The sequence below is a fragment of the Mus pahari genome, chromosome X, assembly GCF_900095145.1.
Source record: "Mus pahari chromosome X, PAHARI_EIJ_v1.1, whole genome shotgun sequence".
NCBI lineage: Eukaryota > Metazoa > Chordata > Mammalia > Rodentia > Muridae > Mus > Mus pahari.
The window spans coordinates 85964849-85978695 of record NC_034613.1 but is presented as its reverse complement, the minus strand read 5'-3'; the positions used below and the strand labels follow the sequence as shown (position 1 = coordinate 85978695).

Below are 13847 nucleotides of genomic sequence, written 5' to 3'. Positions count from 1 at the left end.
ATCTTTGCCTCTGGTCTAAGAGTCACTAGTGGCCTGAACTCGGTGACACCAATGGGCATGGAAGACATTCTCAGAATCTACATGCATTTTGAGACATCTCTGTTTAGGGGTTTGTCCCTATCCAAGGCAGGAGCTCTTGAGAGCAGATGTCATGTTTAAGTAACCTGGTGACACTCATCCTGTGCTCCAAGGCAGTTACCCTTGTGAACATTCAGTACTAAGTGAATAAATGTCTGCGTGACCACCACAGTGCATGTGACAGGACCTAATGGCAGTAGGACAGAACTCTGTTGCTGTAATGCACTTTTGCCATTTTCTTTCCTTATCCTTGTGTCTTCTGTGCTAACAACTGGACCCAAGGCCTTCACTTAGGTTATTTTGAGTTCTTCTTTAGCTATTTAACATCTAGTCCCATCCATTTGTTTTAGAGAGCAACCCCAAAAGGAGGAATAGGACTTTATGAATGTTGGGTAGACAGTCAAAATTATCATAGCATAAAATGTTCACTATTTTGAATCTCAAATCATCCCATCTTCCTACTTGCCCCTGTTGTTTATCCACATCCATTCTGCTACGAACCTTTTTAGCCTCTCATTAATTATTATAGTATTACAACACAATTCAAGTGAATCTCAGGGTGAAATTGCAAGTCTTAAAAACGGTTCAAGATTTCACGAAGCCAATGGAAGTGATAGTGGAGACCATCTCTAATGTCATTTAATGTCACACAGAAGCCTTGCTAACTGGGGATTAGGTAGAGATAGGCCAGTTACAACTGGCAAACTGACCTGGGTAATGACAGGATCAAGGTTTCAAAGAGAACAACTCAATACTCAGAGGATTAGAAGAGGTCCTTGGGATAATTGAGGAAGCTCTTGAAGTTTATACAAACAGAGCCTTGCGAATGACTGTGCTGCAAAAGCCAACATTGTATTCTCATGCACTTTGGTCTGGAAAATTACATTATCCTGCAACGTTTGAGTCTTTTTTTTTTGTTATTGTTGTTCATTCTAAGAATTACTGCATAGTTCCAATTATTTACACATTTTAAATAGAAATTAAGATATTTCCAACATGTTCATTTCCCAGGTTAAAGCAAATGAAAACCTTTCCTTTTCTCTAGCTCTATTATACAATGAAGCCTGTCTCTAGCACCACTTATCCTGGAATAACAAGGACTTCATGGAGTTGCAGTCTTCTCTTCACTGGTGATTGCCAGGCCTGGCTGCACAGAAGAACCACTTGTGGAGTTTGTTAAACAAAGCTGAAACTCGGACCCTCCTCATCCCACACTAATTAGATTAGACTTTTGGCTGGCAGGGGCCTGTTCTAATACTCTCCAGGTGATTGTAATGCAAGACCAGGGCTTCAAGCCACCGAAGCCCTCCCCACCTCACGCTGTGCTAAGAGATGGAGGCTGGCTGTAGCTGCACCAACCAGAAGAAGACTGCCAGAGTCTGGGTCTAGGTAGACAGGTACACTTGGTGAGTTAATTTCAGGGTGGTGCTAGCCTACCAAAGAGTCAAAGGGTGGCATAAAGCTTGTAGAGCTACTTGCTTGGCACTACCACTGTGCTCTGTACTCTCTAGGTGCTCATTCCTGACCCTTGCACTTTTCCTGTGTAGTAGCACACAGAGAATCCATCTCTCTGTCCTATAGCCAAGGCCAAGAGGGCCTGCCTTGTTCTTCATGGACATGTGGGAGGCCAAAGTACTAATTGTAAATGCTACAGTGAGAGTGTTATGGTCAAGTTTAAGAAGTCATGTTATATGTCTAGAACGCATTCATCCTGCTGTACTGCCAGCATCCACCACAGTGCTTGACATGTTGTAATTGCTCCATAGGTATATTTTGAATGAATGAATAAGTTGGACACAGACAGAATGTGTTATGTACCATGATTAAAGTACAAAGCATTACCAAAGCACAAGGAAAGATTATTTCCTGCTGGGGAAAAGAGAGGATGCAAAAGCCATCATAGCAGAGAGGATATTTACGCTGGATTTTGAAATCTAGGGAAGGTAGAGATGGGCAGAGAGGAGGAGAAGGCATTCCAGGAAAAAGAAACTAATGAGAGCCAAAAGCAGAAGAGGATAGGGTGCAGGGCTCATTTATGGAGCAGCCTGTATGATGCTTGCACATATATATATATATATGCTGTTGCCAACAGAGGCTAGAAAAGGATGCTAGATATCCTGGAACTAGGGCTATAGATGGTTGTAAGTCACCATGTGGATGTTGGGAACTGAACCAGGTTCCTCTCTTGGTCAGTGCTCTTAACCACTGAGACATCTCTCCAGCTACAACCACGGCCATTGTATTGGGTTCCTTCATAGTACCTGGGACTGTGCTAGGTGGATGATTGACTGGGGCCAGATCAATTGGACAATAGATTAGCTGGACAATAGTTAGGCTATTATCATACTCCAAACAGAAGTCCCGAGGTCCTGAAGTCCTGGAGTGGCTTAGTGGGATACAGGGTAGAAAGAAGGGCTTGGTACATAATCCAGAGAATGACAGAATTTGAGATGGGAGTAAAAGAAAAGGAAATGATCAATGATTGCCAGCTATTGTGTCAAGTGATTATGTGCATACCTTATTCTCACAATAACTTGACTTGACTTTTTAGATGCAGTCTGGTCTCAAAGGCCATGTGCTAAGTGCCATGTTCCATTGCATTTGGAGGAAACTGGGAGTGGGGCTTGTGTCCTCGAAAAGCCACCCGGAAGCTCAGCCTAACCATGCTCTCCTTTTCTCCACTCCTAGCAAAGGAGCTCGGTGGCGCAGGCTCTTCTGCTGCTCCTTCAGCAGCAACTACTGTGCATTCCTTGCTCCTGCAGTGGGATGATGAGTCTGGTACAGTGGCCCATATGGAATGAGTTAGGGTGGTTGATTAGTTTTTAGTAATTATGAGGCATCATGTCAAAATCTTGAGTTCTGGCTTCTCTTGCATTCAAAAGAAGGTCTGGCCACATGCCTCACGTTCCCACAGTAAAACCTTGGACTTGAGCTTTGGCCTTCCCATATGTCCTGGCATTCTTACCACTCCAGGTTGAGCCTGCACTTTCCCTCAGCTTTGCCCTTTATGTGAGTTACCATCTTGACCACTGTCAGTGGATGGCTTTGTAATTTCCTTGTCTAGAATGGTGTACTACAAAATTTATGGGTTTTTTCCCCCTGAGATTTTATCTGAGTTAGTTGGCATCCTCTGGCCCACTGTTGTCCTCGGACCTTAGAGTTTTTTCCTAGAACAGCAAGCTGGATGCTACAGAGTAAATCCACAAAGAGAGGTTTATCAAGTCTTACCATTTATTTCTTTAAGGGGTTAAACAAGAGCAGAGATGTCTCTGCCCCACAGTGCAACAAAACAGAAAGCAGTACATGTACAGACACTCTCACTGAAACACGGAGGCTTGGAAAGAGGAAGGCAGAGACAACTGAACCATAGCCGGGGAAAGGAGGAAGGGATGGGAGACTACTAGGGGACCAGCTTGGAGACTCAGTCATAGGAACTAGTGCAAGAAAGGCCTACTCATGAAGCACAGTGTAGAAAATGGCATAAGAAAGCCGCCCAGCTCTGCTGCCTGTGACGGAGGGCAGGGGCAGCTGGGGAGGTGGAGGAGTAGGGGGTCGGGTTGATGGGGACAGTCAAATGACTGTGAGGTGGAGTGTGGTGCCCCTTTCCCCTGCCACTGGGCAAGGCCTTGGGCTGGTCTGAGCCAGGGGTCTCCTGGGCACTTGGTGAGGGGAAGAGAGGATGGGAGTCTCCAAGGGTCCATTCCCTGGGACCATATTGTCCCCCTTTGCTTCCCAGTCCTTTATCCCCTCCTGAGGATGCAGGCGTCAGAAGGCAGAACTGGGATCTCTCTGGAGCCCACGCCCCTGCCTTTCACTTACACAGAAGCACATCTGGGAAGGATCCAGCACCTCATACCCTCCCCAGCTGAAAAGAGCACTCTAGGGATGGGGTATGTGGCCAGGGCCCGAAGTGCTGAGGGCCAAAAAGATGGAGGACACAGGGTCCAGGCAGAGGACAGGCTGTGAGATATGAGTAAACTGGCAGAGAAAAGGGCTCCATAGGCTCAAGAAGCTGATTTGGGATCCAACAGTGGCCCTTGAATGAAGGAACCCTTGTCTGCTAGGGAGGGCATCCATCCATCCATCACAAAGCTGGCAGGGTGTGGCTCTGCCTTCCCCTCCCCTCCTGTTTCTCTGTAACACTGCTCCTCCTGTGTGCATCCTTTTGGTCTCGAAAAGCCATTGGCCACAAAGAATCGGGCTCCTGTTCTTGTCAGCTTGCATTGGCTTTTAGATACCCAGGCAATGTGGCCTTCCTTTTCTTCAAGCAGGTCAGTGCAAGCAAGGCCAAAGGCTCCCAAGCCTCATCTCTCACTCATCCCTTTAGCCTGACTAAACGAGTTCCTCGGGCAAGGGTTAGCAGCAGCACTTTATCTCCAGTCAGAGTCCTCTTGCCAGTCTCTGAACTTTGTCCAGCAAGGGCAAGGGGTGGCCAGAGAAAGGGACCTGCTAAAGGGTGAGGAGGAGTCTAGCTGTCCCTCAGTGGGACAATAGGCCACAAGGTCAGGGATGGGAAGGGATGAATACTCTTTGGTAGGCTGGGGATGGACACAGGATGGGGTAGGGGAGGCTCATCTCTGGAGAGTTCTGGGGTAACATCACCAGTTCTCCTTCATGGAGGCCTGGGCTAGGACAAGATGAGGGAGTGTAGGGACCCAGGCCAGGCCTGACGCACTTGGGCTCAAGTCCCTCCTCCCTGTGGAGATTGGAAATGAAAGGTCTGTGGCCACAAGGCCAAGATTTCCAGGGCAGAGCAGCCCTAGGGAGTGTGTGCACCTTCTGTAAGATATGGCCCTCCAGACAGCGGCAGTCCAACCATGTGCCCTCAACCTTCTGGGTTTTGGCTCCTGAGCTCTTTCCCAGGGATCTCTTTATGCACTTCCTTCTGATTTGGGGGGCCGCTCTTGAATCTATCTGCCTCAAGACTAATCACCCACCTTCCAAAAGCCAGGTATCATTAGTGTAGCCATCTCTTCAGGCCACCTCTCCCCTTTCTTCTCCCCTTCCCTATCTTTCTTCTCTTCTACCATTCATTCCATATCCAGTTCCAATCCCTCATTGCCTAGGGTGGTGGGGGCAGCCTAACTGGGGCACCTTCCTAGCTGTTACACTGTGTGCCTCATCCTGTGCCCGCCCCACACTCAGGGTGCTTACGCAGGCAGGAGGGCAACCACACTATCTGCCGTCACCTGTAGGGATATGGGCAGGAGGGAATTAAGGATCTTGGCAACGGAAGGAATGTGGAGGGGGGAGAACTACTCCCCTCTGTGCCCCCCAACATTCCCTGCAGGGCTGAGGCTGGGTAAGCAGCCTCCTTCCCTGGGGTCAGGGCTCTTGGCAGGAGTGGGCAACTCCAGCCCCTCCCCCTCTTTAGAACTGAGCCCCATAGGTGGGGCTTGGGAGGGGCACCTGCTGCTCCTACCTTTTTCTCCTGGGTGAGTTTTCCAGCTCCTTGGGGGGCCCTCTGGCCATTTTGTTGGAGCTGCTTTTAGGGCAGGGGTAGATTGGGGACAATATCTGGTCCCCCATTTCTCCCCACCCCCACCTGATCCTACACCTCCTGTGGGAGATGCTTCCTTCCCCCAGCCTGGAGCTGGGCTGGAGCTGATGTCAGTATGTGGTGGAGGTTTGTCCTCCCCTGTGGTCACTCTTCCTGTGTCAGCCCCTCCTCTAGGGCAGGCAGTGTCTCCAGTCCCAGTCCCCCACCACCCTGGCTGCTGGAGAAGGACACTACGGTATGGAGGAGTATAAGAACAAGGACACAGAGCCGGATCCTGCTGGGACTGAGGCGGGAGCCCCCAGAGACCGGCAGCAGGGAGGGCTTGTTGCTGACTCGGCTTGGGGGTTCATGGCGGGGATGGTAGTGGTGGTACTGATGGTGGTAGTGGTGAAAATAGGAATGGTGGAATTGCTGGTGGTGGGTTTTAGGGGGCTCAGAGTCCTTGAACTTCTTCTTCTCCGACTCACAGGAGACCCACTGCACATCACAGCACTTGGTTTCTGGCCGCTTTGGTGAAGTATCCATCAACCCTGCCAACGGATAAGGAAGGTGTGTTGGGGGAGGGTGCTCTAGGGGGTTGACACTCTACCTTAGCTGTAAAAGGGATGCGCAAAGCTGAGGCTCGGGTAGCCCTACTCAAGAAACTCTCCCCACCAGCCCTCACATCTTCTGCTCTCCTTCCTTCCTTCCTTCCTTCCTTCCTTCCTTCCTTCCTTCCTTCCTTCCTTCCTTCCTTCCTTCCTTCCAGGGATGTCACCAGTTTCTCCAGAGTAACGCATAGCTCAGCATGTTCTGAGTAGATATGGCCACTCTGGTCTTTTTGTTCTGTTCCATCTGGCCTTATCCCACCCAACCTGTGGACCTGAGTGCCAGCTCCTTTGCCACTGACCTCCTGATCTGACCTATCTTCCCTTGATGCCCTTCCTGTCTCCATGCCCCTAAGCTCTTTCATCCCCCCTCCTCCCCCAGTGCCCTGACTTTACCTGTACAGATAAAGCCAGGGAGGCCTCCATACACCATTTCTTCATTGTCGGGGAGGATAAAGGGGCATCGGGTCTGCACCTCCAGGCAGTATTGCTTGCAGGGCACCCAGTTCTGGCATTCCTGCTGGGTCACACTGAAGTATTCTGAGCACAGCCAGGCCTTGTAGACAGCCTGTGGAGGCAAGGAAACAGCGTCAGCCAGTGCCTTGTGTAACAGAGCTTCCTACATCTCTCTGGAGCCAAGCCAACTTGACCCCAGCATTTGGAGGCCTTGTCGGAGGTGTCTACATGTTACCCTAAGAGCGTCCATCTCAAAGCCAGTACTCTTGAGTTCTCTAATCTACCATCATCCAAGATTTAGAATTGTTGGTCAAAATTACAAAAATAATCCTGTGTCAGAATTGAAGGAACTTTACCAATCATTTCATCCAACTCTATCATTTTACACATGTATCAAAGAGATGTATCAGAGGTTACTGATAGGTAATGAAGCAAATCTCAGTTCCATTCAACTTGATAGACATTGCCTTTGTTGATGGTGCAGTGCTTCTAAGTTCTAGATGATGAGAATAATTCATGCACTACCTCAAGAAGGAGATGAGAATAATTCATGCTCTAACTCATTGGACTAGTGTGGATTAAATAGCATGGCACATATGAAAATGTTTTGTGAACTCTAAAGGGCAATACAAATGTGAGGGCTTATCTTTAATAAAAACCGGAATCTGCTTTTCCAGGCATGTGTCTTTGAGCTCTTCCCAATCTAGGCTCTGTCTTGTTGGCTCAGCACTGGTATGGAAAAGATATCTTGGACACCACTGATGCACTGCTTGTGGCATTATTCTTTGTGGCTTCACTTCGCTAGTATCCTTTGTTTTCCTTCATTTAGCCCACTCCCACCCAGCACTGGGTCTAGGGAGAAAGCTCCCTTGCTCCATACCTTGTCTCTCCTTGAGTCTATGGTTTCTCAGAAAAACTCAAGTCGCTTAGGGACAGATAATTCTTTGTCGTAGGGGTTGTGCTGTGTATTGTAGGATACTGAGTAGCATCCCTGGCCTCCACACCTTAGATAACAATGTCTCCTCTCCCACATTATGACATGAAAAGAATGTCCCCAGCATTAGTCAAATGCCCCCTTGGTGAAGGCCAGCATAATCCCTCACCTGAATGACTGATGCTTCCCACCTCTACTTTTGGTCTTTCTAATCTATTGCATGAGAATAAGTGTGGACTCAAGCTGTTAGCAAATTATATCACTCCCTTGCTTCAAGCTCTTAGATGCATTTTGACTAAAAGCCTGGTGTTTAAGCACAGACTTCAAAGCCCTGCACAACTCTGCCCATCCTTCTCCAACCTCATTTTCTGTCTCTCTTCAAGCTCATCATGCTGCACAAAACAGAGGTTTTCTTTCTTTTTCTTGAATGTGTCCTACTTCTCTCTACCCCCGGGCCTTGGCACATGTAACCACCTGGCCTGGAATGGTCTTCACCCCGCCTTGGTTATAAATGGGCCCTTTCCATCTTTCAGGGCTGAGATTAAATATCACTTCTGCCGTGAGTGTCTCTTTCCCTACTCCCATCAGAGGACACAGCCCCCAATTATCCGTAACTGTTTCTTCACCGCAGATGCTCCTTTGTCTGCATCCTTGCTTTAGTTTCTGCCCACTCCTCTAAACTGTGAACTACATATACGCTCATGGGCTTCTCTACTAACAAATGTGTGCGCAGTACAATAGACATCTTAAAAATCTTATGACTGAATGTATATGAAGACAGGTCCCTTTCTCTCATGAAAATTCCAGTTTCATGAGTAGACATACTTAACTTAAACCTATGACATTTATTCCATAGGAAGGGCTGAATTGTGGTTCATTAGTGTTAATAGTAAACTGTGAAAAATTTCAATGATGAGATAGTAGTTGAGTTTGGGTACTATGAATGTGATTCAAGTAGTAGAGTCCTTGCATAGCATTCATGAAGCTACAGGTTCAATACCCAGCATGCCATGAGCTAGGTGTGGGGCACACACTTATAATTCTATCCTGTATTCAATCCCTAGCACTGTAAAACTGGATATGCTTGTAATCCACACATTTGGGAGGTGGAGACAGAAGGACCAAGAGTTCAAAATTATCTTTGTCTACATAGTGAGTTTGAGGCCAGCCAAACATACATGAGCTCCTGTCTCAAACAAACAAACAACCTCAGCAACGTTGGACATAAGGAAGGACTTTTATAGATAGGATGCACTAATGAGGCAACAGTTTAGGCAAAAATGTAGAGATGAGCAAGTGCACATAGACTAAGAGAAAAGAATGGCTTCGTATGGATGGCATGGAAAGGAGACTAAACTCTAAATGTTGATGACATTTGAGTGCCTTCTGCATTGTGACCCTGATAACAGTGCTCCATTGAATATCTTTGCACACATGGGTAATGCACACATCTTCAGTTTTATTTATACAAATTCCTAAAGGTGAAATAACTAAGATGAAATGTGGGAAAGAACAGGCTAAGGGAAGAGGCAGGGAAGGAAAGCTGGAGGTGGTAAAAGAGGGTGGTAAGAGAGGTGCATAGGGGGTAATAGGAAGCCGCAGTGGTATAGGTAGTAAAAGAGAAGCTGAATAAGGAAGGAGGTAATAAAACATAAGGGTATATAGGATGATTAAGAAAGGGGGTAAGAAAAGATGGAAACAAGAAAACATGAGGATGGATAAACAGGGACAAGAATAAACGAGAAAGATGCACTATGAAAAGAAGATCAAAAAGATTAGACAGAGGAGAGGAGAAGCGGGAGTGAGGCAGACAAGAAAGTAAAATCTCCAGAGCTAAGGGCCCTTAAGTGCCAAGATGTGTCTCTGTCCATAGCCACAAATCCCATTTTTTGCAGCATGGACCAAGAATCCACGTCACTCTCTCCCCAAACTGTGTAATCAGCCCTCTACTCTGTGGTTATCAGTAGAGTTGGGGCTCACAGGGACCTGAGAGAGTCTCCTTAGCTCTTTCAGTCCCGTGCTCCTGCTTCTAGAGGAGTCCCCAGTGACATTCTTGCTCTCCTCACAGGCATTTGCAACCAGTAACAAAGTATAGAGTCTGGGCACTCCCTTCATCTGAGGGGGGTGGGGGGAGGAGGAGGGAGAAGGGGTGGCCTGACAGTAGGAGTATGGCCTTTCTCCTTAATTAGCCGACCCCCCTTCAGTCCCCACACCCCCAGTTGGAGTCACCATGGCAACAAGTGGGTGAGCAGATTGCCTGGGGAGGACACCAGGCCTGTGGGTGGTGAGGCAGGAACAGGCAAGAAGCTAATGAGGGGAATAGAAGCAGAAGAGGCACAGTGAGCTCAGAGGTAATCTAATTCCTAAACCCCACAGCTGGCCAGCTGAGCCACTGCTGGCCCATATGCTTTAAGGTGGCCTGGGGCCTCTTTCAAGTGATAGTATGGGTCACAGTGCTACAACCTGGCAATAAGCCCACCTTAGACTCTGAAGCCCTATTTACCCTGTCCTCCCTCACCTGTGTGGTCATGGTGGAAGGAGGCCTGGGCACTCTTCTAAAGAAAGAGAAGGGGCCAGGAGGGCTTGCTGGAAGTGAGTATTGGAGGAGGGGAGGAAATGTCTTAGACCCAGGAAAGGGAGGGTTGGAGACCGGTGGAGATCTTTTACTCTTAGATTTTTAACTCTGGCTGTATACCAGAACCACTAGGGAGGGTTTTTTTTTTTCTGGTTCACATGGCACTCAGACCAAAACGGCAGGGTCTCTGCAGGAAGAATCCCACACATCTGCAGTTGGAAAATGTCCTCAGGCAATTTTCAACGTGCAGCCAGGGTTGAGAATGTCAATTTTTATCATTATATAGATGGAGAAACTGAGGCCTAACAGGGGGAGAAGAACCTGAGTATAACCTCATAAAATATTGGCAAAGAAAGGAACTGGAAACCTGCTTTCGTAATTGCAGCTCCAAGTGTCTTCCTATTGAAAAACCCTGTCAGAAAACCTAAAACTAGGGGCCATGATAAGAGGCACCAGGGGCCTGGATAAGAGAAGAGCGCTGAGAAGAACACAGCCTATTCGACAGTCTCAGAATCTTCGAACTAAAGCCCTGTCAGAAAAGCCCTTTCCATTATTCCCTGGTCTCTCAGTGGAACCATCCTAGATCCCCGAGGGGGAGCGGCGATGGTGACTAGGAGGCGGCAGGGAAACCTTGAACTACCAGTGCCCTCCTTTCCCCACCTCAGTAGGGCCACCACAGGTCTCAATCAAGTTCTGGCTGCTACAGCCCAGTTGCTATGGGAACTGGGAGGGGAAGGAAACAGGGAATAACTAGAGGGAACACCAATTAACCCAAAAAGGAAGTTAGGAAGGCTGTTTCACCCCTCCTCCCAGCTGAGCAACAGAAACACCCCTCAAATAAGGGGTGAGACAAAGGGGATACCCTCCTCTCCTGGGCTCTGCAATTGTCAGTTTATGGAGGATTAGAATGACCCAGCCAGTCTCATCCTTAGCTTATTGGCTTATAGCCCTGGCCAGGACAATTCAGTCCTACATTCCTCTAGAAAGAAATGTGTGACTTCACAGAGGGCTGTGTAAATGTTCAGTCACACCCTAAAGTCAGGACATGGGGCCAGAAGGGTTAGAGAGAGGGCCAATGGCAGCTCCTAGGTTTGGAGCTGGAAAATCCTCCATCAGGGTGAAAGCTTCAGTTATTTTCCAACCAGGAATCGAGCAGTTTCCTTCCTGATTTCTAACTCACTTCTCTCCCAAGGGTCTGTTTCCCCATCTAAATCTTCCCTACAGACCCTTTCTTCATGGCTGCTTATCTTCTTAAGGTACCCATGGGACCCCTGGCCAGGAGCTGCAGCTGCAGTGCTTGTGGAAGCAAAGGGGTGGGGTGAGCTTCAGACCAAAAGCTACAAAAGCCACAGTATACAAGTTACCAACCTAATCCCAGTTTTTACCCATAGGGAAACTGAGGTCCATAGAAAGGGAATACATTGACAGAGTTGGAGATGTGAGAGGCACCTTGGCAACTAACTTGATGCCTTTTTGCCCAGCATCTGTCAGCAATCCTCAAATTATGTGAGATACTCTACTGGGCAGGAGAAAGTACTCTTTTTCTACTCTGGTCTCCAACAGTTGGATCAGAACAGAATAAGTTCAGCATCAGAATATGAATATAATTCTGCAGATAGCAATAGTCTCCTGGCATTGGTAAAGTCAGAATCAGATTAGAGGCATTACAGGGCAAATGACAGGGCTCTACTTAAGGGTCTATAAGCAACAGCTGTCTTACTTCTTAGTATGAGCAGTTATGAGTCAAAGTGGCCTGGTATGGCCTGAAGGAAAGGTGCAGGAGATGGCTGGAGACATGGGTGCAAGCCTGAAGCTAGTTCATTCCGGAGGGTCCTCATATGTCCAAGCCTCCTAGACCATCTGTTCAAAGGCTAGATATGCCCAGTCTGGCCAAGGGTAGACTAATAGGAAAATAGTATCCATAATCCAGTGACAGTTCTGAAGGAGCCTAGATGATAGATGCCAAATTAGATGAACAGAGGAGGTAAATTCATAACTATTCCAGAATGGAAAGGACTGTGAGAGTCATTACTCTATCAGATTATCTGCCCCAACATCACAGTAAAGCACCATGCAGGTTCTAATTGTAAACACTGCTATAGGAAGCTCATCCTCTCATAGGGTAGCCCACAGCTTCAGACAACTCTAGTGATTAATGAAGTTCTTTCCTCTTTGAAGCTGAAATAAATGACGTTCTGTGACTTTACTCATGTATCTTACTAGCTCTTCTGGCCCATATATTACATTCACAATCCTGTTCCTCAGGGCAACTGTTATGAATTTGTAGACCTCTCTGAATCTAGTCTCCTCACTGATTTTTTTTAAATGCAAAGAACACACTCTAAATACCAGAGTACCTGACTCTACATTAGGAGCTACAGATACAGAGGATGAGTAAGACTAGATCATGTCTTGGACAAGGGAAACAACTATGTGAATCAACTATTATGAACTTCAGTGTGAAGTCACATGTACTTGGCACCATGGTGGGATAAAGGGAAGAAAGATTGACTGTGTTTTCAAGGCTGAAGGACAGAAAATATTTCCATGTGAGGAAATTTTAAGTTAGGGCTTGAAAAAAAAGGGGGTGGATAGAAGCTCGGTGGGTGAAATAGAGAGAGAATAAAGTACTCTTCAGGCAAAGGAATCAGCAGGCATAATAACCTGGAAGTAGGAAATAATGATGGACTCAGACAATGTAGGTAGTTCAGTGTAATTAGAGGGTGTGAACAGGAGGTTATGAAGGAACATGTGTGGTGCAGGAAGTACATGACCATATCATCATGCTTTAGATATGGAGAGGATTCTTCTTATAGGCAATGGAGAACTGTTCTTTTTGAAATTTGTTTATTTTTTTTTTATTTATTCACTTTACATTCCACTCACTGTCCCACTTCTGGTCACTCCCTCCCACAAACCTTCCTCCATCCCCCCTCCCCTTCTATTCTGAGAGGATGGAGGACCCCCTAGGTATCCCACCCACCCTGGCACTTCAAGTCTCTGCAGGGCTAGAAGTATCATTTCCACAGCAAAAGAGAGTTTTTAATGAGCTCAACAGAACTGCTAATTTAGAGATGTCTATGTCAGGGTCCTTTCAGGAAAATCATGCTGGAATATGCCATAGTGTCTGGTTTGGTGGCTGATTATGGGATGGATCCCTGGGTGGNNCAGTCTCTGGATGGTCCATCCTTTCATCTTAGCTCCAAACTTTGTCTATGTAACTCCTTCCATGGGTATTTTGTTCCCTATTCTAAGGACAAATGAAGTTTCCACGCGTTGGTCTTCCTTCTTCTTAATTTTCTTGTGCTTTGCAAATTGTATCTTGGGTATTCTAAGTTCTGGGCTAAAATTCATTTATCAGTGAGGGCATATCAAGTGACTTCTTTTGTTATTGGGTTACCTCTCTCAGGATGATATCCTCCAGATACATCCATTTGGCCAAGAATTTCATGAAGTCATTGTTTTTAATAGCTGAGTAGTACTCCATTGTGTAAATGTACCACATTTTCTGTATCCATTCCTCTGTTGAGAGACATCTGGGTTCGTTCCAGCTTGTGGCTATTATAAATAAGGCTGCTATGAACATAGTGGAGCATGTGTTCTTATTACCAGTTGGAAGATCTTCTGGGTATATGCCCAGGAGAGGTATTGCTGGATCTTCTGGTAGTACTATGTCCAATTTTCTGAGGAACCACCAGACTGATTTCCAGAGTGGTT

The 13847-nt window shown here is 46.9% G+C and overlaps 1 protein-coding gene across 1 annotated transcript in view; it reads right to left on the bottom strand.

Annotated features, from left to right (window-relative positions):
• Nucleotides 1–3295: 3295 nt before the first annotated feature.
• The window catches only part of Fam155b (family with sequence similarity 155 member B), a 30054-nt gene continuing 19502 nt past the window's right edge, over nt 3296–13847 (bottom strand). The window contains exons 2-3 of the mRNA XM_021188540.2: nt 6562–6733; nt 3296–6108 (exon numbers count right to left, since the gene is read on the bottom strand). Coding sequence (XP_021044199.1) covers nt 5723–6108; nt 6562–6733 — 558 coding nt within the window. The 3' untranslated portion in view covers nt 3296–5722. The remainder of the gene's footprint in view (nt 6109–6561; nt 6734–13847) is intronic.